We start from the raw sequence: 19,238 nt of genomic DNA, 5'->3' as shown, positions 1-19,238 counted from the left end.
TATTCAAATGTACATTTTTTACTACAACTACATAATTCCTATCCATTATTATGATATTATAAATTTAATAAAATATGAATTTGGAACTAAAATTCGCACATAATAAACAAAAATGCATTTAAAAAATCACTTTGTTCAAAGTGCAAAAAAATATTTCTCAAACATATCATCAGATGGCGTCTTCAATTATTGTCGAATGCGGAACAGGACATTCCAGCGGCATCGAACTTAGTTGTGCGTAGACAATTGTTCAGATATAAACGTGGGGGAAGATGGTATGGTTTTACTTTATATGGTGAATATACAGTTAATTGAAACATATTTATTCAATAATCTTGTAGTGTAAAGATTTAAGTTCTTTTTTTACACGTGCTTATATATTATTTCTTTATATGCGCTATTTATTTTGACAGTGTAAAATTTTTTCAAAATTTCTTGTTTAATTTGACAGCACAATATAAAAGACAGAGAATCATGTTAATTTATTAGTAGAAAGTGCGCGAATGGTTAAAAAATCAATGTTCATCGTATAATACCACGTGTGTATAGTTATGAATTTCATCGTAAGTGTGTGTAACGATCGAAACGCTCCGTTTAGTAATGATATTAAGAGCTTGCAGAAAGTTTGGGAAGTATATATTGTCAAAAAATAAAAAAAATATTTCGAATAATAATATACACGCATATATTAGAAAGAGTTTCAATATTGATAAAGAACAATGCCTAATGGTCGAAGAAGCGCGGTGCATAACGTAATGCCACCGCACTATCTACATGAGTTGCCGGCAGAAGACGAGAAAAGATTTGAACAAATATTTCAAAAATTAGATTTAGATGGAAATGGAAGAATTGATGTAAAAGATTTGTCCAAGGCACTTCGTGATGTGGGTGTCGATAAATATTATGCGGAGGTATATATAATTTTATAATCTTACTTAAAAAATGCTAATAGCATACAATCGAATTATAGATATGCAACTTTCAAATATCGAATGAAAGTCATTACTTATATGATATTCTATTCTTTCTATTCTTTAAATTAATATTTAAATGTAATATGATTTTATTTTTTGTATTATTATTAAATGTAATTGAAAATTTATAAAATTATTTATTTTATATTTCATATATATGTAATAATAAAGACATATCTTTATATTAAGCGATAAATATTTATTGCACATATTACATTAAAATTAAAAATATTAGTTTTTAATAATAAATAATATGATATATGTTTTATATATCATATTTTAATCTTTAATGATTTCAATAATTTCAGAAAAAAAATTATTTTGTTAATTTATAAAAAATGATATTATTTAAATATTATATTTTAAATTATAATAGATAAAAAATACAAGCAACAAATATTGTTATAAATTAATATTTATTATAAGATGAATTGAAATGACTTATTTTAATTGTGATATATAAGCAAAGTTTTGAATTCATAAACATTTCATAAAATTTTTATTTCAATTATTCGTAATTAATAATAATAATTTTGAATTTACTAAAAATGCTTTATCAATTATTAATTTTATATATTTGAAGAATTTTATTTAATTTAAAAAGATTGTCATAAATATTCTCGAAACGGAGTATATATGTACTTATATATAGTCATAGTTAATATAATTTATATAGTTTCATTAAGGTTATTATCCAATTTTATAATATTTTCTAAGTACAATAGAATATTCTAATATACAAATTCATAAAATTTTTTATTTATTTATCAATAAAAAATATATAAATGACATAAAAATATTATATAAATTTTTCATTTCGTAAAAAATGAATAAATTAATTTGTAATCATATTGGCTTATAAGTCTTATATAATTCAAAAGTTTTTTTTTTTTCAGAGATTTTTAGCCAGATCGGATAGTACTAAGAGTGGTGATATCACACTTGCAGAATTTATACATTATGTCCGCGAACACGAAAAAAATCTGCGTTTACAATTCTCACATCTTGACACAAATAAAGATGGTCAGTAGATGTGCGAAAAATAATTATTATTTAGCGTATATAATGGGAAAGATGTCTATACTTGTTAATTATTTCTTAAGAAATTTCTATATGAAATAATTTTTTATCTATTAACTGTAAGCATAATTCTAATAAAATATATTTAATGTTATTATTAAATATTAACTTTTGCTTATATATTATCTAAACTATAAAAATCATTTTAAGTTTTTTATATGATATTTCATTATTAATATAATCTTCTGATCTCTAATAAAATTTTATTAGAAATCATAATATGATTTTTAAAACTAATTACAATTTTTGGAATAAAAAGTATTATAATAATATTAATGAAAATCGTACAACTATATATAATCAATAGATTTTTTACTTAAAATTATACCTATAACCAAAATTTCTAAAAATCTTTATGCTATAAATTATATATAAACAAAAATATGAAGAAAATAGAATTTGATTAATTTTTTCAAATGGAATTTTACGAAAAAATTTTTTAAAGGATAAAAAATAACTTTATATAAATGACAACTTATATTCTATATACAAATAATTATTTTGAATGCAATCTTAATAATAGTCAAATAAATCATTACTTAAAAATTCATAAAATAATAATTATTATTATTATTGTTGTGTTGTTGTTCTTTTTCTTCTTTTTCTTCTTCTTCGTTACTTTTTTCTATTGATAAATCTTGATTAAATCTTATTTAGTATAATTAACTAAACTATAACATAATATATTTTTTATTATCATATCGTCAATTCGTAGGTAAAATTGATCTAGAGGAATTAATAAAAGCATTTGAAGAATTGGGAATAAAAATGGATTTCAATGAAGCAAAAAAATTATTGCAACGGTAAGTTTAATAAAAGTTTAATAAAATATTTTATTTTTATATCTAACATACATGATATATGTGAATTTTTTATTTAATATAATTTATTATAAAAAAAATGAAATACAATTTGTAATATTGACTTATAGGATGGACAAAGATGGAAGTCTCACTATAAGTTTTAATGAATGGCGAGATTTTTTGCTTTACGCGCCAAGTTCTGATCTTTTGGGTCTTATCGAATATTGGCATCATACAAATGTAAGTAATTAATATAATTTATATGTAATAAATTAAAAAGCATACTATTTTATATATTATTATAAACATATACATTATATATACTTATGAAGAAGATACTTATGAATTTATAATTATATATCTATATATTATATATACTATATCTATCTATATTAACAAAAAATTATTATTTTATTATTCTATATGTGTTGAAATATAAATTTAATAATATAAATAACTCTAGAATTGTTTGTACTTTATACTTTACTTATATATTAATTGTACAATGAACTTGTGGATGTAATTTATATATATATGGGAAAATGACTGAGTTGATTCAAGTTTCTGATTCGTCGACAAAGAGGGCTCGACCAAAGATGTGACGTAGTGATTGTCATTTAAAATGACCTTGATAGTTTGCAGCTGTTTCTATCGCCTTTCCCCACTATATTGTATTCCCTATTCTTTTTAACTTGATTTCATACGCATGCGCTATGAAGTTAGCTTTTTTTACACATGCGCTGTTTTAATTTTGCAAAACTGATTTATTGATAATCATAGTTCTACTAACCAAAGAAAGATTGAGAGATCGAATGATGTTTCGTGAATATGAAACTTAAATTTTTTAAATGTAATCCATATTATATTCCATCAATATAGCTCAATATCTCAAATAGTGAAAATGTTAATTAAAAGTAAAAGTGATGAAATAAAAGATATCGCAGACGGAATTTTCAATTACTTCTCTTTTCTGCTTTTATTTAATAGAGAGAAAATTATTGAATAATTCAATATATTAATGATTAATAAAAGAAGCTATTTGAAATACTAATAATTTAATTATAATTTTATAAATTATATTGCATTTTATATCTTTTATCAAATATTTAATCATTACTGGACTATATTAGTTATCAATTATAAGTAAAAATTTAATTTACGTAATTTTCATAATTATACACTTAAAAAATAATATAAAATAATAAAAAATAATATAAAATGAGATTATCGTTTATAAAAACATTATATTTTAAATAATAATCAATAATAAAAAGAACAATAATAAAAATATTTTATAATTGTTATAAGCAATAAAATAAATTAAATATTAGATATATAATGAAAATATATAATGAAGTATATAGAAAATATATATAAAATATATAATGGAGAAGGATAATGAGAAGTATTATAATTTTATTATCATTTAATTTAAATTTAATCACAAAAGCAGAATTTTTTACTATGATGAAGTATTTCGCAATATTTCGTCAGCCGTGTACTTTATGAAATCATCGTCTGTTGCAAAGTTTCATATTATGAATTTTAATTATAAAATAAATATGAAATTAATATTTAAATTTAAAATTAAAAATTTTTTATTAAAAATGTTTGAAACTTCAATAGATAATTTATAACTATATAAAAAAAGGTAAAATATATTTTTATAAATCACATTTTTTTTATAAAATATATGTTATATATTATTGGTACATAATTATTTTTCAAAAATTAATTTTCAAAAATAATTCATAAATTAAAAAATTTTAAGTATTTTGATAAAATGAAATAATATTTTTGAATAAAGATTTATTATTTAATTTTCTATTATTTTGAATGATTGTCGTAGAATAACACATTTCATTATTGAATGAAGATCTATTATTCGATTTTTTATTATTTTGGATGATATATTGTTATAGAATTTTTAATTATTCATACAATGCATGTGCTATGTTTGAAATGTTAATAAATATATATATATATATATATATATATATATATATATATATATTGTGTGTATAGTCTAGTTGTGTACATATATTGTAATATCCATAGATCTATAGTATATATAGATATATATATCTACATATATATTTTTCTACATATTTTTCTACATAAAAGCCATAAATATTACGTAAAAATCAATATTACATAAACAAAATTTCATTTTTATGTTTTATACTCCATCTTTTTATTTTATTTGTAAATTTATGGCTATTATTATGGCTATTATAAAAAATATTTAATTACTATATATGATTGAATAATTCATCTTTTATGATTTTTATATCGAAATAAACATGAAGAGAGTCCACGTGCTTATATGTCTTTTTCAAATATATTAATGTCAATACATAATTGCTCTAAATTGGAATATTAACAAGGAATTAAATTTTTGTATAATATTGTGTTATTATATAATAATATTGTGTTATTCATCATTGTTAATATATTTGAAAATAAATTTTAATTGAAAATAATTTTATATAATTTCAAATTACAAATTTCATTGATTCGAAAATAATTTTCGAATTTATTAACATCATATAATCATAAAATTTTTTTATTCATATTTTTATGTTTTCATATATTTATTATTAATATATTGATAAAATGTTATATAGATAATAGATTTTTCAATAATATAAATTAAGCATTAAATTATAACAATTATTTCAACAAATTATAAAATTTAATTTAATGGTGAATATTGAAATTACTTTAAGAAATGTGACGCACACTATAGATATTGCAAGAAAATAGTGGGGGAGGGGAGGGGAGCTTTCTCGACTAAACGAAAGATATCTTTGTTTCAATTCTTATACTATTTCTCGATGGCACTTTTTAGTCTTGAGATTGGACTCCGAGCTCTCAAATCACTGACTAATGGCGAGGCTCGTTATATCTAATTCTCTTGTATTCGACAAGTTTTGCTTATTATTATTTATGTTTACATATTTATCCTTATGCTTGTTTCGCGATTTTAAAAGTATTGAATTTGCTAAATTTTAATTCAATTTTTCGGTATTAAAAGAAGAAAATTTAGTGAATATAATTCTTTATTGATTTTTACTCTCGAAATAATGTATACATTAAAAAATTCAGGATTTTTGAAACATGATTGTATTTCATCTACTTGTCCGGTCTGTGAGGAATTTCTTCAAAATTATCATGAATTATTACAAAGAGTAAGTGTTTATTCTTATCCAATAATAATATAAGTATATACCGAAATAAATAATGAATTAAAAAAATTGTTAAAACTAATTCAATGCAATTTTGATTTATCTTAAATTTTAAATATAATACTTTTAAAAAAGGAAAAAAGAAATTAAAAATATTTAATTTTGTAACAATTAATTTTTTATTATTTTATATTTTTATAGAAACTTAATTTTACAAATTATGAAATGAATAAAGTTTCTTTTCAAAATTTCTTAAATAAGCAAATCAAGAAATTTTTTGTATGTGTCTACTTATATCTATAAGAGGTTATAATTGTGTAGAGGTTATGGCTGAAAATATCACGTGGGAAATGATCAAAAAAGCGAAAATTCAATACAAATTTATTGTATCTTTTAAGATATAGTTTTGTGAAATTAATTTAATTTTGATAAAATTTTAACAGAACACTTTTTTGCATCAAATTATTAAAACTTAACACATTTAAGAAACAGAATACTATGAATGATAATTACTAATTCAATGGCTTTCTTTTTATATATATAGAGTAAATGACAGTTAATATAACAAATTATTAATTATATGTTATATAAATATTTTATTCTTAAATATACTAAAAAAAAATATTTATAATAATTATAATAAAAACCTTTATTAAATTCTTTTAAGCATGTTTGATCTGTGTAGAAAATAAGATTTATGTTAATTACGAATATGTGTCCAATATTCGTAAAATATTATATGATGATCATTAATGTTAATTCTTTTTTTTCTTTGATTTGTTTTAAATTGTTTTGCATGAACATTTCTATGTATAACTTTTTATGCGGGAATTTTTATAATTCAAGAACTCACAATTATATCATTTCAATTTTATAATTCATAATTTAATAATTTAATTAGAATTACAAATAATATGATAATGATTAATTATTATTTTGTTAATAAAAATTTAATTTATTACATAAAGATGAATAAAGATTACAATTGTGAAAAAAATAAAAAGTTGACGAAGATCATTTCTATTATAAACTATTTTAGTTTGATAATTATTTTTATTTAGCATATATTATAACATCAAAATTCAAATTTTTATAGTAATTACAAATGAAACTCCAATAATTAAATCAAAAAATTACAATTATTCATAAAAATATTTATAATAAATGTTTAATTTTAATGTTAAATAATGTATATCTTTGTTATAAAAAAAATAAATTCAAACTTTCTTTTAATAAATATATTATTTTATAAATATGTACAATTTATTTAATTAATTTGATATAATAAAATAATATTGAAAATTAAATGAAATTATAATTTTATTATTATATTATTATAGCTATTCTTTATGTTAATACTTAAGTATTACAGCAGTAATAGCAGTAATACTTAAATAATTAAATTTATAAGTAATTTATAATTAAAATAGCAATTTTAAAAATTAAGAATTTTGATATCTTCATGATTGTAATATTTAAGTAATTTAAGATATTAAAAATTATTTTTTATTAATAATGTATTCTGTTTTATTTTTATCTTGGATTCATTATTTTTCTTTATTATCTTCTACGTATATTGGTTTTTTCTATTGATAATTCAATTTTTTTCATAAAATATATTATTTTATGAAAAAATTATTTTAATTTAATAATTCAAATTTGTAATGTATCTAATTATTTTTATAAATTCAAAATGCATTTTTTTTTGATTTATCCTATAATATTCAAATTAATTTTTAATACATGAATCAATAAATTTTTTATATTTGTTATTTATATTATATTATTACAATATGTTTTTACAATAATGTATATAGATATTCAAAAAAATAAAAAATATTATTCATTATAATATTTGAAGATTGAAGAATAAATATCTATTTAAATAAATAAATATCTAATTATATTCGATAAGTAACTAAAAATTCGATTTTGTATGTTTATAATAAAAATTTCATAATTTGATTGTAAAAAATTTTAAATCAAATTAATGTGATTTAATCATTAAATCAAATTGTGATTTATGAAAATTTAATAACATTATTATATAACATTATTGTATATTGAATTATCAAAAATTATGTTTCAGAGATATTTAAAAATATTACATAATTTTATATAATTATATTTTATATTGATACAAAATTGCATAATATTCATTCATATGTAAAAAATTCTTATTAAAATAACAATCATTTTAAATTCTTACAAAAATGAATAACAACATCCGTATAAAAAAGTAAGAAATTAATTTTACAATTCTATATTCTTTTAAATATAAAAATCGTGAAAATATACATATATATTGAGAAAAAAATTGATAATATTATAAAACAAATATATTTAATATCTCAGTATAAAGTAAGTATTGCAGCTAGTAACTGGGCAATTGTTATCTGACACTTGAGTCGGAATATCGATTTTCCTTAAGTTCTAACTATCATTAAGTATTTCCATTTGTATTTTATAATTTAAAACAACATGATTCCGCGTATATTTTATTGCACTTCAATATGATTTTTGATAAAAAATAAGTTAATATAATTATTAAAAAATTTTTATTTTTAATAGAAATATAAAATAAATAATAATAAATAAATATAATAATAAGAAGTGATATTTTTATATAAAAAGAAATAGAAATTAATAGTTTGATATCGAATTTAATAGATTTTTAATTAATCTTATCAAATATCATTTTAATTAACACTTAAATTAATTTGTTGTACACGTTAATATTAATCCAAATTAATATTTATTTTATACAGAAAATATATATTTATATATATATAATTTTTTTAAATATATATTTATATAATATAATTTTTATATATATATATAAAATAAAAAGAAAATTCTTAGATCAAAGTCAAATCATTATTAAATTATATAATATATCCTAATTAAATTATTTTATTTTATTATTTCTATTTAGCTAAATTCAAAATAATCGGCCTATTTTGTTTTATTAAAAATAATTAAAAATTTCTTACATTCGAAGAATATTAGTTATATTGAAAGAGATTTTATAGCTAACATTAGGCAAGACATCAAACTATTTATTGGCTTGTAGCCCGAGTTAACTACAGGAAACCATTTCTTTATACCTTTTGATCTTTAAATTTATCCAATTTTAACCAGAGTTTTATACAACATCATGTAATTTTCAAAAAAAAATAACGAGAGATCCGTTCAATAATGGACAGCGTAAATATCGATACAGATATTGCACTTCAGTTTTACGTAAAGTTAAGTATCTACGATTGATATATTTTCAATTTATTTTTTTTATTTTATTTAATTTTAATTAATTTGAGAGTTCTAAAAAAAACTTTTACAATAAACATATTTTATTGTAAAAATTATTATTTTGTTTTTTATTTATTTTTAATTTTATTATATATTATTTATGTACTATTTCAAACATACTAACATTTATTTTTGTGACATATTAAGCTATGATTTAAGATTGAACAAAAATATATATATTTTTTATATTAATTATGGTAATTAGAAAATTTTGTATAAAGTTATAAAAAATTTAAATTATAATTTTAATGATTAATGGATGTTGTTGTGAATTTTTTTTTTCACACAAAACATTGATAATAGTTGCTTGTGTAATCAACCAAAAGCATGCAAGGTCGAAATCTTATTTAGTGAAACCTTACTGCATCAAGGTCTTTTGTAGTTGTTTTTATTTTTCTTATACATAACTTGTCCAGAAAATGAAATCTGAGTTTTCATTGTTTTATAATAGAAAATATATAAAAAAAAACAATTTCATCGTTCATTAAACATTTAAATTATTGTTTTTTAATAATTTCGCTAAAAAATAGAATATAAATAAATGAAATGAAAATAAATAACACAAATAAATGATAATAAATTTTTATTTTGAATGCTTATCTAAGATATATATATATTATGTTAATGATCATATCTATATTGAAACATAGGATGTTTTAAAAATAAACATGTAAATGATCGAATTGAAATGTAAATGTTCGTTTTTTTAAAAAGTTAATTTGCTACATATTTAACTATTTGCGATGAATACAATGATGATGATTAACAAGTTTATAAAACTGTTAAACATTTTTCTTTTCTGCATTTTTATCTATTTTATTTCATTCATTCAGATCTAATGAACAAAATTTTATTAAAAATTATGTATTTTCAAAATTATATTTATATAATAGGATTATTCAAAATTTTGACTTAAAATTTTGACTTAAAATATCAAAATATTTTCTAAATATTGATACATGTTTTATGGTTAAAATTTATGTTTAAAATTTAAAGAAATCAGTTTTATAGTATATCATCTAATATTAGCTATATAATACCTTTTTTTAATAATATGATTATTAAAAAAAGAAAAGATTAATTGTAAAATATGATATAATGTTTATAACAAACAAAACAGTTCAAAATCCGTGTCTGAAAGAAATAATCTGAAAAATATATATAGTTGATCGGAGTTCAAGAATTATCTGACACGTGGTACACAAACTACTGGTTCAAGCAAAACGTAGCTAGCTATGTATTTTAACTAAACTGAAGAGGATCAGTGGATATTAATTTAAAATATGTTAAAGAATATTTTTCAGATAATGATTAAAATTATTTTTTTAAAATTGAAATTAAAATTAATGACGTTCTAATAAATTTTGAAATATTTATATCTGAGTATTTTTAAACCAATGTAGATCGTGTAATCTAGATATATAATTGTAAATTATTAAGATTTTTTTTCATATATTTTGGCAACAATGATAGAAATATACATTTATGTATAATTGCTAGATGTCAGTCACAGAATATGGCGGGTAAAAGATTAATCATTAATGAATTAATCATGCACGATTTATCAAAGTTTAAACTACATTTTCGCGGTACAATTCTTTTCAATATGCAAAGCGGTGGTTCATTTTCGGTGTGTTCATTAATAAGGACATGTATTCATGCAAAAAGATAAATTTTAATAATTTCATTGGTTACTGTTCTTTTTTCAGTATATGGACATCGGGGAAGATATTGGTGTCCCCGAGGATTTTACAACTGGTGAAATGGTCTCCGGAATGTGGTGGCGACATTTGGTGTCCGGTGGCGTAGCAGGTGGTGTATCACGCACATGTACTGCACCTTTAGATCGTATTAAAGTTTATCTACAGGTAGGTTTATAAGAATATTTCAGATATATAAAAATCATTAATTTATCAAACAATTAACAATATTTAACTTAATATATATAACATATTAAATTTAAAGAAAATAAGAAACAAAGAAATTTAATTATTAATAGAAATTAAAAGATAAAATTACAGTATAATAGATAATATAATCATAATATTAGATACGTAATAGATATTAAAAAATATAAATATAAAATAAAAAATAATCAAAATTAAATGTATTCAGTTCTGTTTGTTTTACAAAAAAGAATATTTTCAGGTGCATGGAACGCGACATTGCAAAATCAAAAGTTGCTTCAGGTATATGCTTCGCGAAGGTGGTTCTCTTAGTTTGTGGAGAGGAAATGGTATAAACGTACTTAAAATCGGACCAGAAAGCGCTTTGAAATTCATGGCCTATGAGCAAATTAAGAGAGCGATTAAAGGAGATGATGTTAGAGAGCTCGGACTTTACGAACGATTAATGGCGGGATCATTAGCTGGCGGAATTAGTCAATCAGCTATATATCCACTTGAGGTATATAATTAACAAATCATAATATGTAAAATATTTATTATTTTATAATGATATTATTCATGATATTATAGGTACTCAAAACTAGATTTGCACTTAGAAAAACAGGAGAGTTTTCAGGTTTAGTAGATGCAACAAAAAAGATATATAAACAAGGAGGTTTAAAATCTTTTTATAGAGGTTACATACCTAATTTAATGGGAATAATTCCATATGCTGGTATTGATTTGGCTGTATATGAAGTAAATATAAAATTCAAATAATTAATATTTAATAATCTTTGGAATATTATTTACTATTTTTTATTACAGACTTTGAAAAATAGGTATTTACGAACACATGATAAAAATGAACAACCACCCTTTTGGATATTATTATTATGTGGAACAGCTTCAAGTACAGCCGGTCAAGTATGCTCATATCCTTTAGCATTAGTTAGAACACGATTACAAGCAGATATATCACCAGGAAAACCAAATACTATGATTGCTGTTTTTAAAGACATTATTAAAAATGAAGGAATTCGCGGTTTATATAGAGGCTTAACTCCAAATTTTTTAAAGGTATGAAATAACTTGCGTAACAAAATTCTAAATTCTAAATTATTAATTATATCAATTGTCTTTCTTTCTTAGGTGGCACCAGCTGTATCCATTAGTTATATAGTATATGAAACTGTTAGAGATTTTTTGGGTGTTAATATGACGTGATGATTATTTATTTTAGGTAATATTAATTTAATTAAATTATTTTTTAATTACATTATATTAAAATATATAAAATGCCAGTCGTTGGTTGGGATATCGAGCAATTTGGCATATTTTGCCTTTTGTTACATGTAACATCGCTTATTTATTGTTAACTCGATGCTTTTACAATTATTTAAGCATTTGCCATTTTTCAATTGTATCATACTATTACAATATAGAATACACATTTATAAAAGAATTTAAATAAGAAAATAAGTATAAATATAAGAATGGTCAATACAAAAAATTTGAATAATTTTCAACGAAATTTATATATTTGTGAATATATCATATTAATTAATTTAATTATATTCATTGTTATTTTTATTTTACTTCAGTAAAGAAAAACAAAAATATCGATTCTTAATTTAAAAATAGAAATGATAGTACAAAGATAATTAGCAAAAAGTATTATGACTTATAATTTCATTTTGATTGTTTTTTTTTTTTATGAAATATATAAGATCATGAAGTATGACTGGTAGTTATAATAACAAGAAGAAAAACATTCTTCATACAATAGCAAAGTTTCAAAAATCAGATGATAAAACGCATGAGATGTAATTTTATGAAAATATAAATGAATGTATTACTTAAAAACACATTATATAATCTTACAAATTCTGAAAGTAGTAAGATCAAATTATATTATTACTGTGATATATATGATTATAAGATAAATTTTGAAAATATAATTCAATGCATAACATCCTATCAATTCTAAAAATATATTTAATTTTTAACGTAAATATCTTCCAGTATTTAATAATAATATTAATGATAATAATATAATTATAGTAATAGTAATATTAATAATAATAATAATAATAATAATAATAATAATAATAATAATAATAACAATAATAATAATAATAATAATGACGATGATGATGATGATAATGAATAATTATAATAATGAATAATAATAATAATGAATAATAATTAATAATAATAATAATAATAATAAATGAATCCGCTTATCAAGATGTTATGCTATGAGTTATTGCGAAAACTGCACTTTTATAATTTATATGTTAAATTTGTTTCGCGAACGAATATTTTATTCTGCATATTACATTTGTTACATATATTGTTCTTATATTAGTAATACTCTCATTAGTAAATCTTGTCAATGAGTATGTATATTCTATGTATTATAAATAATATATATTTAGGCTCCAAGAAGTATATCGAGATATGGTATTATATACGTGTCTGTTTACTTCTTTTTTCAGAATAATTACAGAAATAATCATGAATTTTAAATGAAAATGATAAAGAATAATAATTTTGATTTCCATTTAATTTAATTGCAAAGAAACTTTAGATATTATTTTCATGAATTAAAGATATCCTTTTATATTTTTCATTAAATTTTTAATATAAAAAATAAAATATCACATAAAAAAGTTAAAAATTATAAATCTTTTTTAAAGTAATTAAAGTATTTTACATATTATATTATATAAACATATATAATGAAATTTTCGATTGTTTTTATGTTAATAAGATGTCACTATACTTGAATTTCTTAAAATTCATATGAATTTGAAAAAAGAAAATTATATATATTTATACTGTACGAAATTAAAGTGTTTTATGAATTACGCAATTATATATATTATAATGAAATTGATATTAAGTTTTGTGAAAATCATTGTGAATTAATTTTTTTTTAATTTCTTTTATGACTTGATATTTATCATTCATATTTATCATATAATGTTTTTATATTAAAAAAAAATAAAAATATAAGCATAACTTATATAAATATTATATAAATTATATATTTAAATATTATATAAATATATTAAATTATTGTAAAAGTCTAGTTCCTAACTAATTAACATTGGTTATTGAATTTGACTGAATGTTATCTATTAAGTACATTACAAATGATATTCCTGCCTCGAATTATATTAATATATATTAATAATTAACTCCATATGATAATATATAAAAACATATGCATCGTATCAAAATAGTCATTTTTTGTTACATACCTATTTATCAATATTTATTCATTTTAATATAAATCACCAAAGAATATCTTTTATAATTTGCAAAATGCATACATAATTCTTTATTATATTTATGTTAGATATCTATTTACTTCTGTATAAAAAGTTACAATGATTATGATATTTTTTTTTGGAAATAAAATATATTGTTTTCATTTCCCATGATTGGAATGCAGAATTAAATAGAAATTATGACAAAATCAATGTATTATAAATATTATTCTATTCAATATCAATAATAAAGATATGATATTCTAATATTTATGTATATATTTTTTTATCATAAAAATTTTAATTAGTAATTTCAATTTAGTAATTTTATTTATTAAATTTTATAATTTAACAAAATTATAAATTAAAATTATGTATTTTTTGTGCATTTTATTGTTTATTTATATTTTGATTTAATTTTTTGAAAATATTTATTTTTATTTATATTTTTTTAAAATATAATTTATGATAAATTTATGATCGAATCATATAATGTTGAATATATGTATTATCATATATTTTTTTTTATATGTTCTTTTTATATATAAATAAATATTACTGAAAATTATATATTTTTTAACTTTAGCAATGAAATTATATCCATATTGTTTAAATTTTTATCATTTTCGTTTTTTTTTATGATTTTGTAAATTTATTAAAATAATATAATGAATATAAATTGAAATTTGATGATAATTAATAATATGATTTAGTAAAAATTCTTTATCTTATTATATTTTATATCTGCTATAACTGAATGTTTACAAATTCAAATAGAAAAATAAAATATTTGAAATTTATAAATATTAAAATTTATAACAGAATAACATAAAATAGATTAAATAATAATAAGAAAATATAAATCATTGAGCAATAAATTATAAAAAAATATCAATTTTTCATTAAGTAATTTTTAAATAAAAAACATATATATGTATATATATATATATATATATATATATATATATATATGCTTATATATTTGAAATTTTCTGAGAAGTAGGATAAAATATTGACATGGAATATAAGTTAATTTTATTGAATATCTTGTTTAGGCTGTTCCTAAGAATTTTGCAGCAGCTTCATCTAAGATCCAATATAATTCTCCATTATGTGGTTGTACACGAGCAGCTGGCAAATTTTCTTTGTCTTGCAAAATTCGCTGTGAGATATTAAATATTTAAAGTAAAATAATAGCTTTCATATAAATTAAATAAATTTAAAAATTATTTTTCTTTAATTTTTAATAAAATAATTACCTTAATAATTTCTGCTTTGCTAGATCCGGTAACAGCAAATATGCATTTTTTTGCATTATTTATCACAGGAAGAGTAAGAGTAATACGAGATGGTGGTGGCTTAGGAGAATCATTTATAGGACAGACCCATAAACTGGCTTCGTTCAAAAGCTTATGACCAGGAAAAAGAGAACATATATGTCCATCTAGACCCAATCCCAAAAGAAGAACATCAAAACATGGAACACGGTCAGGAGGAAAAAAAACGGACATCTTCTTAATATAATCTTTTGCAGCATCTTCAGCTATAAGTATAATTAAACAAATATTTTATAAAAAAAGAAATTGAAAAATTGATTTTTGATTGAAACATATTATTTTACCAGATAAATCAGGATTAATTTTTATAAATTGATCTTCAGTTATTGGTATTTTTCCAATCAAATTTGATTTATATTCTCCATAAGTGGAATCATTGCTATCAAAGGGAACAACTCTTTCATCACAAAAGAAAAAGTTCCATCTACTCCAATCAGTTTTAATATTAGGTAAACTTTGTGCCAATAATAATATTAAAGATCCTCCTGATAAAAAAAAACATTTTATATTTTATTTTTAAATTAGCATTTTAAATATATAAAAAATAATTTATAATTTAAGAATTACGAAATAAATATTAAAAACAAAATAAATATAGAATTTAAATAGTAATTATGCAAATTAAATAATTATATTAAGAAAAAAATATATCTTAACCTATAATAATTTTTTATAGTATATGTAACCTATAAATTTATTTTATTATTTATGTATAATTTTCAGCTTTTGTTATATTATATAAATGTCTATATAAAAAAATATATATATTTAATTATATATAATTAATAATTTTTTTGATATTTAAAAATTAATAAATCAAGTAAGCAATTTTTATTTGAATTATATCACCTGATAATCCAATCTTGAATGTATCACTACTTGCGAATGCTTCTTCAGCACTCGTTTGGAGAATGTTAGATAAACATGACACCACAGATCCATCTCGGGGTTCAACTAATATTTTCTCCATTATTTGTAAGCAATTTTTAAATAGAATTTATAAATTTGTAACTTTAAATAAACGAAGAATTGTATACGAACAACGGAACTCGTGTTGAATATAAAGATACAAGGTGGTATTAGTTATATAGCATCGATTAACAGTAATCAGAATACAGTATTGGACATTCACGATAACACGTGATAAATTTGCGATTTGCGATACTGAACTTTATTAAAATCGTATTGCGATTTTTTTTATTCATAAATTAATTTTTTATAATGAAATCATAGTATTCTTTATTGTAAAAAGTTATAATTTATAAGTGATATCTAAATACTTTATGAATAGAATTTATATTTAAATACACATAGCGGCAATTTAAATTCCTAATTTATATTTTCTAATGCTTTAAAAATTGAAATTATTTCATTTATACTATGTAAATTCTAATATAATAAATTTATGTAAAAAGCGAAATGCATTTATTTATCAATTCAAATCCAAAATTTTATGAAATGAATAATGTTTATAAAATAATTTTTATAAAAATTTTAGGTTATAAAATTTTCAGTAATAACTGGAATGTTTAATTCAGTGAAATATTATGATGAAATCAAGATGTACCATATTATATATTTAACAAATATAGAAGTGCTTTAGCTGATTATTAATTAATTTTTTGAAGATACTACATAACAATCATGTCATTTTATATGAGACTTGCTCGCAGTAAACCCATCCGTTTATTAGGAGGCATAGCTATGAAATGTTGGGCTTTTTCTGGAACTTATATACTTGCCTGTTTTCTTCTATATTGGTTATATGGTGGATTTTCTGCTTTCTTTCTACTTTGCTTTGCAACTACAGGTAAATTTAATAATTTCAGTAACGTTTCTGCTCTAATATCAAATTAATATCAAATACATATTTATAGGTATATTATATCATAGAGAAGATCAACTTGTATATCGTCCAGAGTCACCTGCTAATTCTCGGGTATATGTTCCTGCACCTTCAATATTTAATTTACCTTATCAAAGTATTTATATTAGATCAGGAGATGGTACAATGTTACATATGTTCTTTATTTCTCAACCGGAAGATAGAGTGAAAAAGGTGCCTACTTTATTATTTCTTCATGGCAATGCTGGTAATGTAGGACATAGGTAAGTGATTTTAATTAATTGTATTACATAGTTTTATTTATAAAAATAAAATAATGATTCTATACTTATTTTAGATTAAAAAATGCAGTTGGATTATATCATACTATACAATGTAATATTTTAATGCTAGAATATAGAGGCTATGGTTTATCACAAGGTTCACCATCTGAAGAAGGTTTATATATGGATGCTCGTGCAGGAATTGATTATTTGTCAAGTAGAACTGATATAAATACAAATGAAATAATTGTATTTGGTAGATCATTAGGTAAGTATATTTGAAATGAAAAAAATATGTCATATATTTAACATGTTTAAATATTATTATAGGTGGAGCTGTAGCTATTAATTTAGCTACAGAACCAGAAAATTCACAAAGAATTTGGTGTCTTATTCTTGAAAATACTTTTACTAGTATTCCTGATATGGCTGCATTACTTTTTGGATTAAAATGTTTACAATATTTACCTCTTTTTTTATATAAAAATAAGGTAAACTTTTTCTAAATATTTAATTATTTTATATAAAAAAATTTTAATTAAATTAATAATAATTATTATAATTAAGTTATATAATTAAATCAATATATTACAGTATTTGTCCATTCTCAAAGTGCGATCAGTAACAATACCTACGCTATTTATTTCTGGTCTGGCGGATACGTTAGTGCCACCATATATGATGCAAAATCTTTATAAAAATTGCAAAAGTCCATGTAAAAAAATACTTTCGATTTCGGGAGGTACACACAACGAAACATGGTGTCAACCGCGATATTATAAAAATATATGTAATTTTTTAAATGAATTGAGAGAAAATCCTCCTATTCCAGTGACATCTAGTCATTGGCAAATAGATGATATATAATTACAAATTGCAAAGTTCACTTATTACGTCCAAAGCGATAATTATATTTTGAAGATTTCAATATTAGGTTAGCAGAATAAAAAAATATATTATAATATTTAAATATATTATAAATTTTTATTACGATTAATCAATTTAATTATAAACATAATTTAGCTTATAATTGATGAGGATCAATCTTTTACATTAAAATATTTTATTAAAGTATATACTAAGATAATAATACAAATGTACAGTGTTTGAAATCATCAAAATATTACGATTTAAATTTAATCAAGTATCTGTCCTGCAATTAAAATTTGCAAATAATTAAATCTTAAATAATAAAATCTTAAATCCTTCCAAATATTTCAATACTTCCAAGGCATTTTGCCAAATAAATATAAAAAAAGAACATTCAAATAATT

General features: G+C 20.1%; 3 protein-coding genes across 9 annotated transcripts; 2 read left to right on the top strand and 1 right to left on the bottom strand.

The window, feature by feature from the left end:
- The first annotated feature begins 256 nt into the window (after positions 1 to 256).
- Positions 257 to 15,941, top strand: LOC122716786 (calcium-binding mitochondrial carrier protein SCaMC-2). Of its 5 annotated transcripts, none has more exons than XR_006347093.1 (11): positions 257 to 911; positions 1,871 to 1,997; positions 2,770 to 2,857; positions 2,986 to 3,097; positions 11,064 to 11,222; positions 11,503 to 11,760; positions 11,832 to 11,999; positions 12,069 to 12,320; positions 12,393 to 12,483; positions 15,574 to 15,682; positions 15,801 to 15,941. XR_006347093.1 is itself a non-coding variant. In XM_043940171.1 (10 exons), exons 1-9 carry the CDS (start codon positions 720 to 722, stop codon positions 12,465 to 12,467), a joined length of 1,431 nt encoding a protein of 476 aa, XP_043796106.1. In that variant the 5' UTR covers positions 257 to 719; the 3' UTR covers positions 12,468 to 12,483; positions 15,801 to 15,818. The 5 variants fall into 5 exon arrangements, 3 of the variants coding, with proteins under 3 accessions (XP_043796106.1, XP_043796105.1, XP_043796104.1); XR_006347094.1 differs by having other exon boundaries at positions 15,574 to 15,703; positions 15,801 to 15,926; XM_043940171.1 differs by lacking the exon at positions 15,574 to 15,682 and having other exon boundaries at positions 15,801 to 15,818.
- On the bottom strand, positions 15,404 to 17,165 carry LOC122716788 (6-phosphogluconolactonase). Its single transcript, XM_043940176.1, has 4 exons — positions 16,705 to 17,165; positions 16,140 to 16,340; positions 15,778 to 16,061; positions 15,404 to 15,680 (listed from the first exon to the last, which is right to left on the bottom strand). The coding sequence occupies exons 1-4, from the start codon at positions 16,823 to 16,825 to the stop codon at positions 15,570 to 15,572; spliced, it is 717 nt and encodes a 238-aa protein (XP_043796111.1). The 5' UTR covers positions 16,826 to 17,165; the 3' UTR covers positions 15,404 to 15,569.
- Positions 16,750 to 19,127, top strand: LOC122716787 (protein ABHD13). 3 transcript variants are annotated; one of them, XM_043940172.1, is made up of 6 exons: positions 16,750 to 16,830; positions 17,354 to 17,665; positions 17,733 to 17,964; positions 18,039 to 18,232; positions 18,295 to 18,455; positions 18,559 to 19,127. In XM_043940172.1, exons 2-6 carry the CDS (start codon positions 17,500 to 17,502, stop codon positions 18,829 to 18,831), a joined length of 1,026 nt encoding a protein of 341 aa, XP_043796107.1. In that variant the 5' UTR covers positions 16,750 to 16,830; positions 17,354 to 17,499; the 3' UTR covers positions 18,832 to 19,127. The 3 variants fall into 3 exon arrangements, with proteins under 3 accessions (XP_043796107.1, XP_043796110.1, XP_043796109.1); XM_043940175.1 differs by having other exon boundaries at positions 16,787 to 16,830; positions 17,529 to 17,665; XM_043940174.1 differs by having other exon boundaries at positions 16,800 to 16,928.
- The last annotated feature ends 111 nt before the right edge of the window (positions 19,128 to 19,238 follow it).

Source organism: Apis laboriosa, unplaced genomic scaffold, assembly GCF_014066325.1.
Source record: "Apis laboriosa isolate Shangri-la unplaced genomic scaffold, ASM1406632v1 scaffold49_cov149, whole genome shotgun sequence".
Lineage (NCBI taxonomy): Eukaryota > Metazoa > Arthropoda > Insecta > Hymenoptera > Apidae > Apis > Apis laboriosa.
Note: the sequence above shows the minus strand (reverse complement) of the source record. Positions and strands in the feature narration are given on the sequence as shown.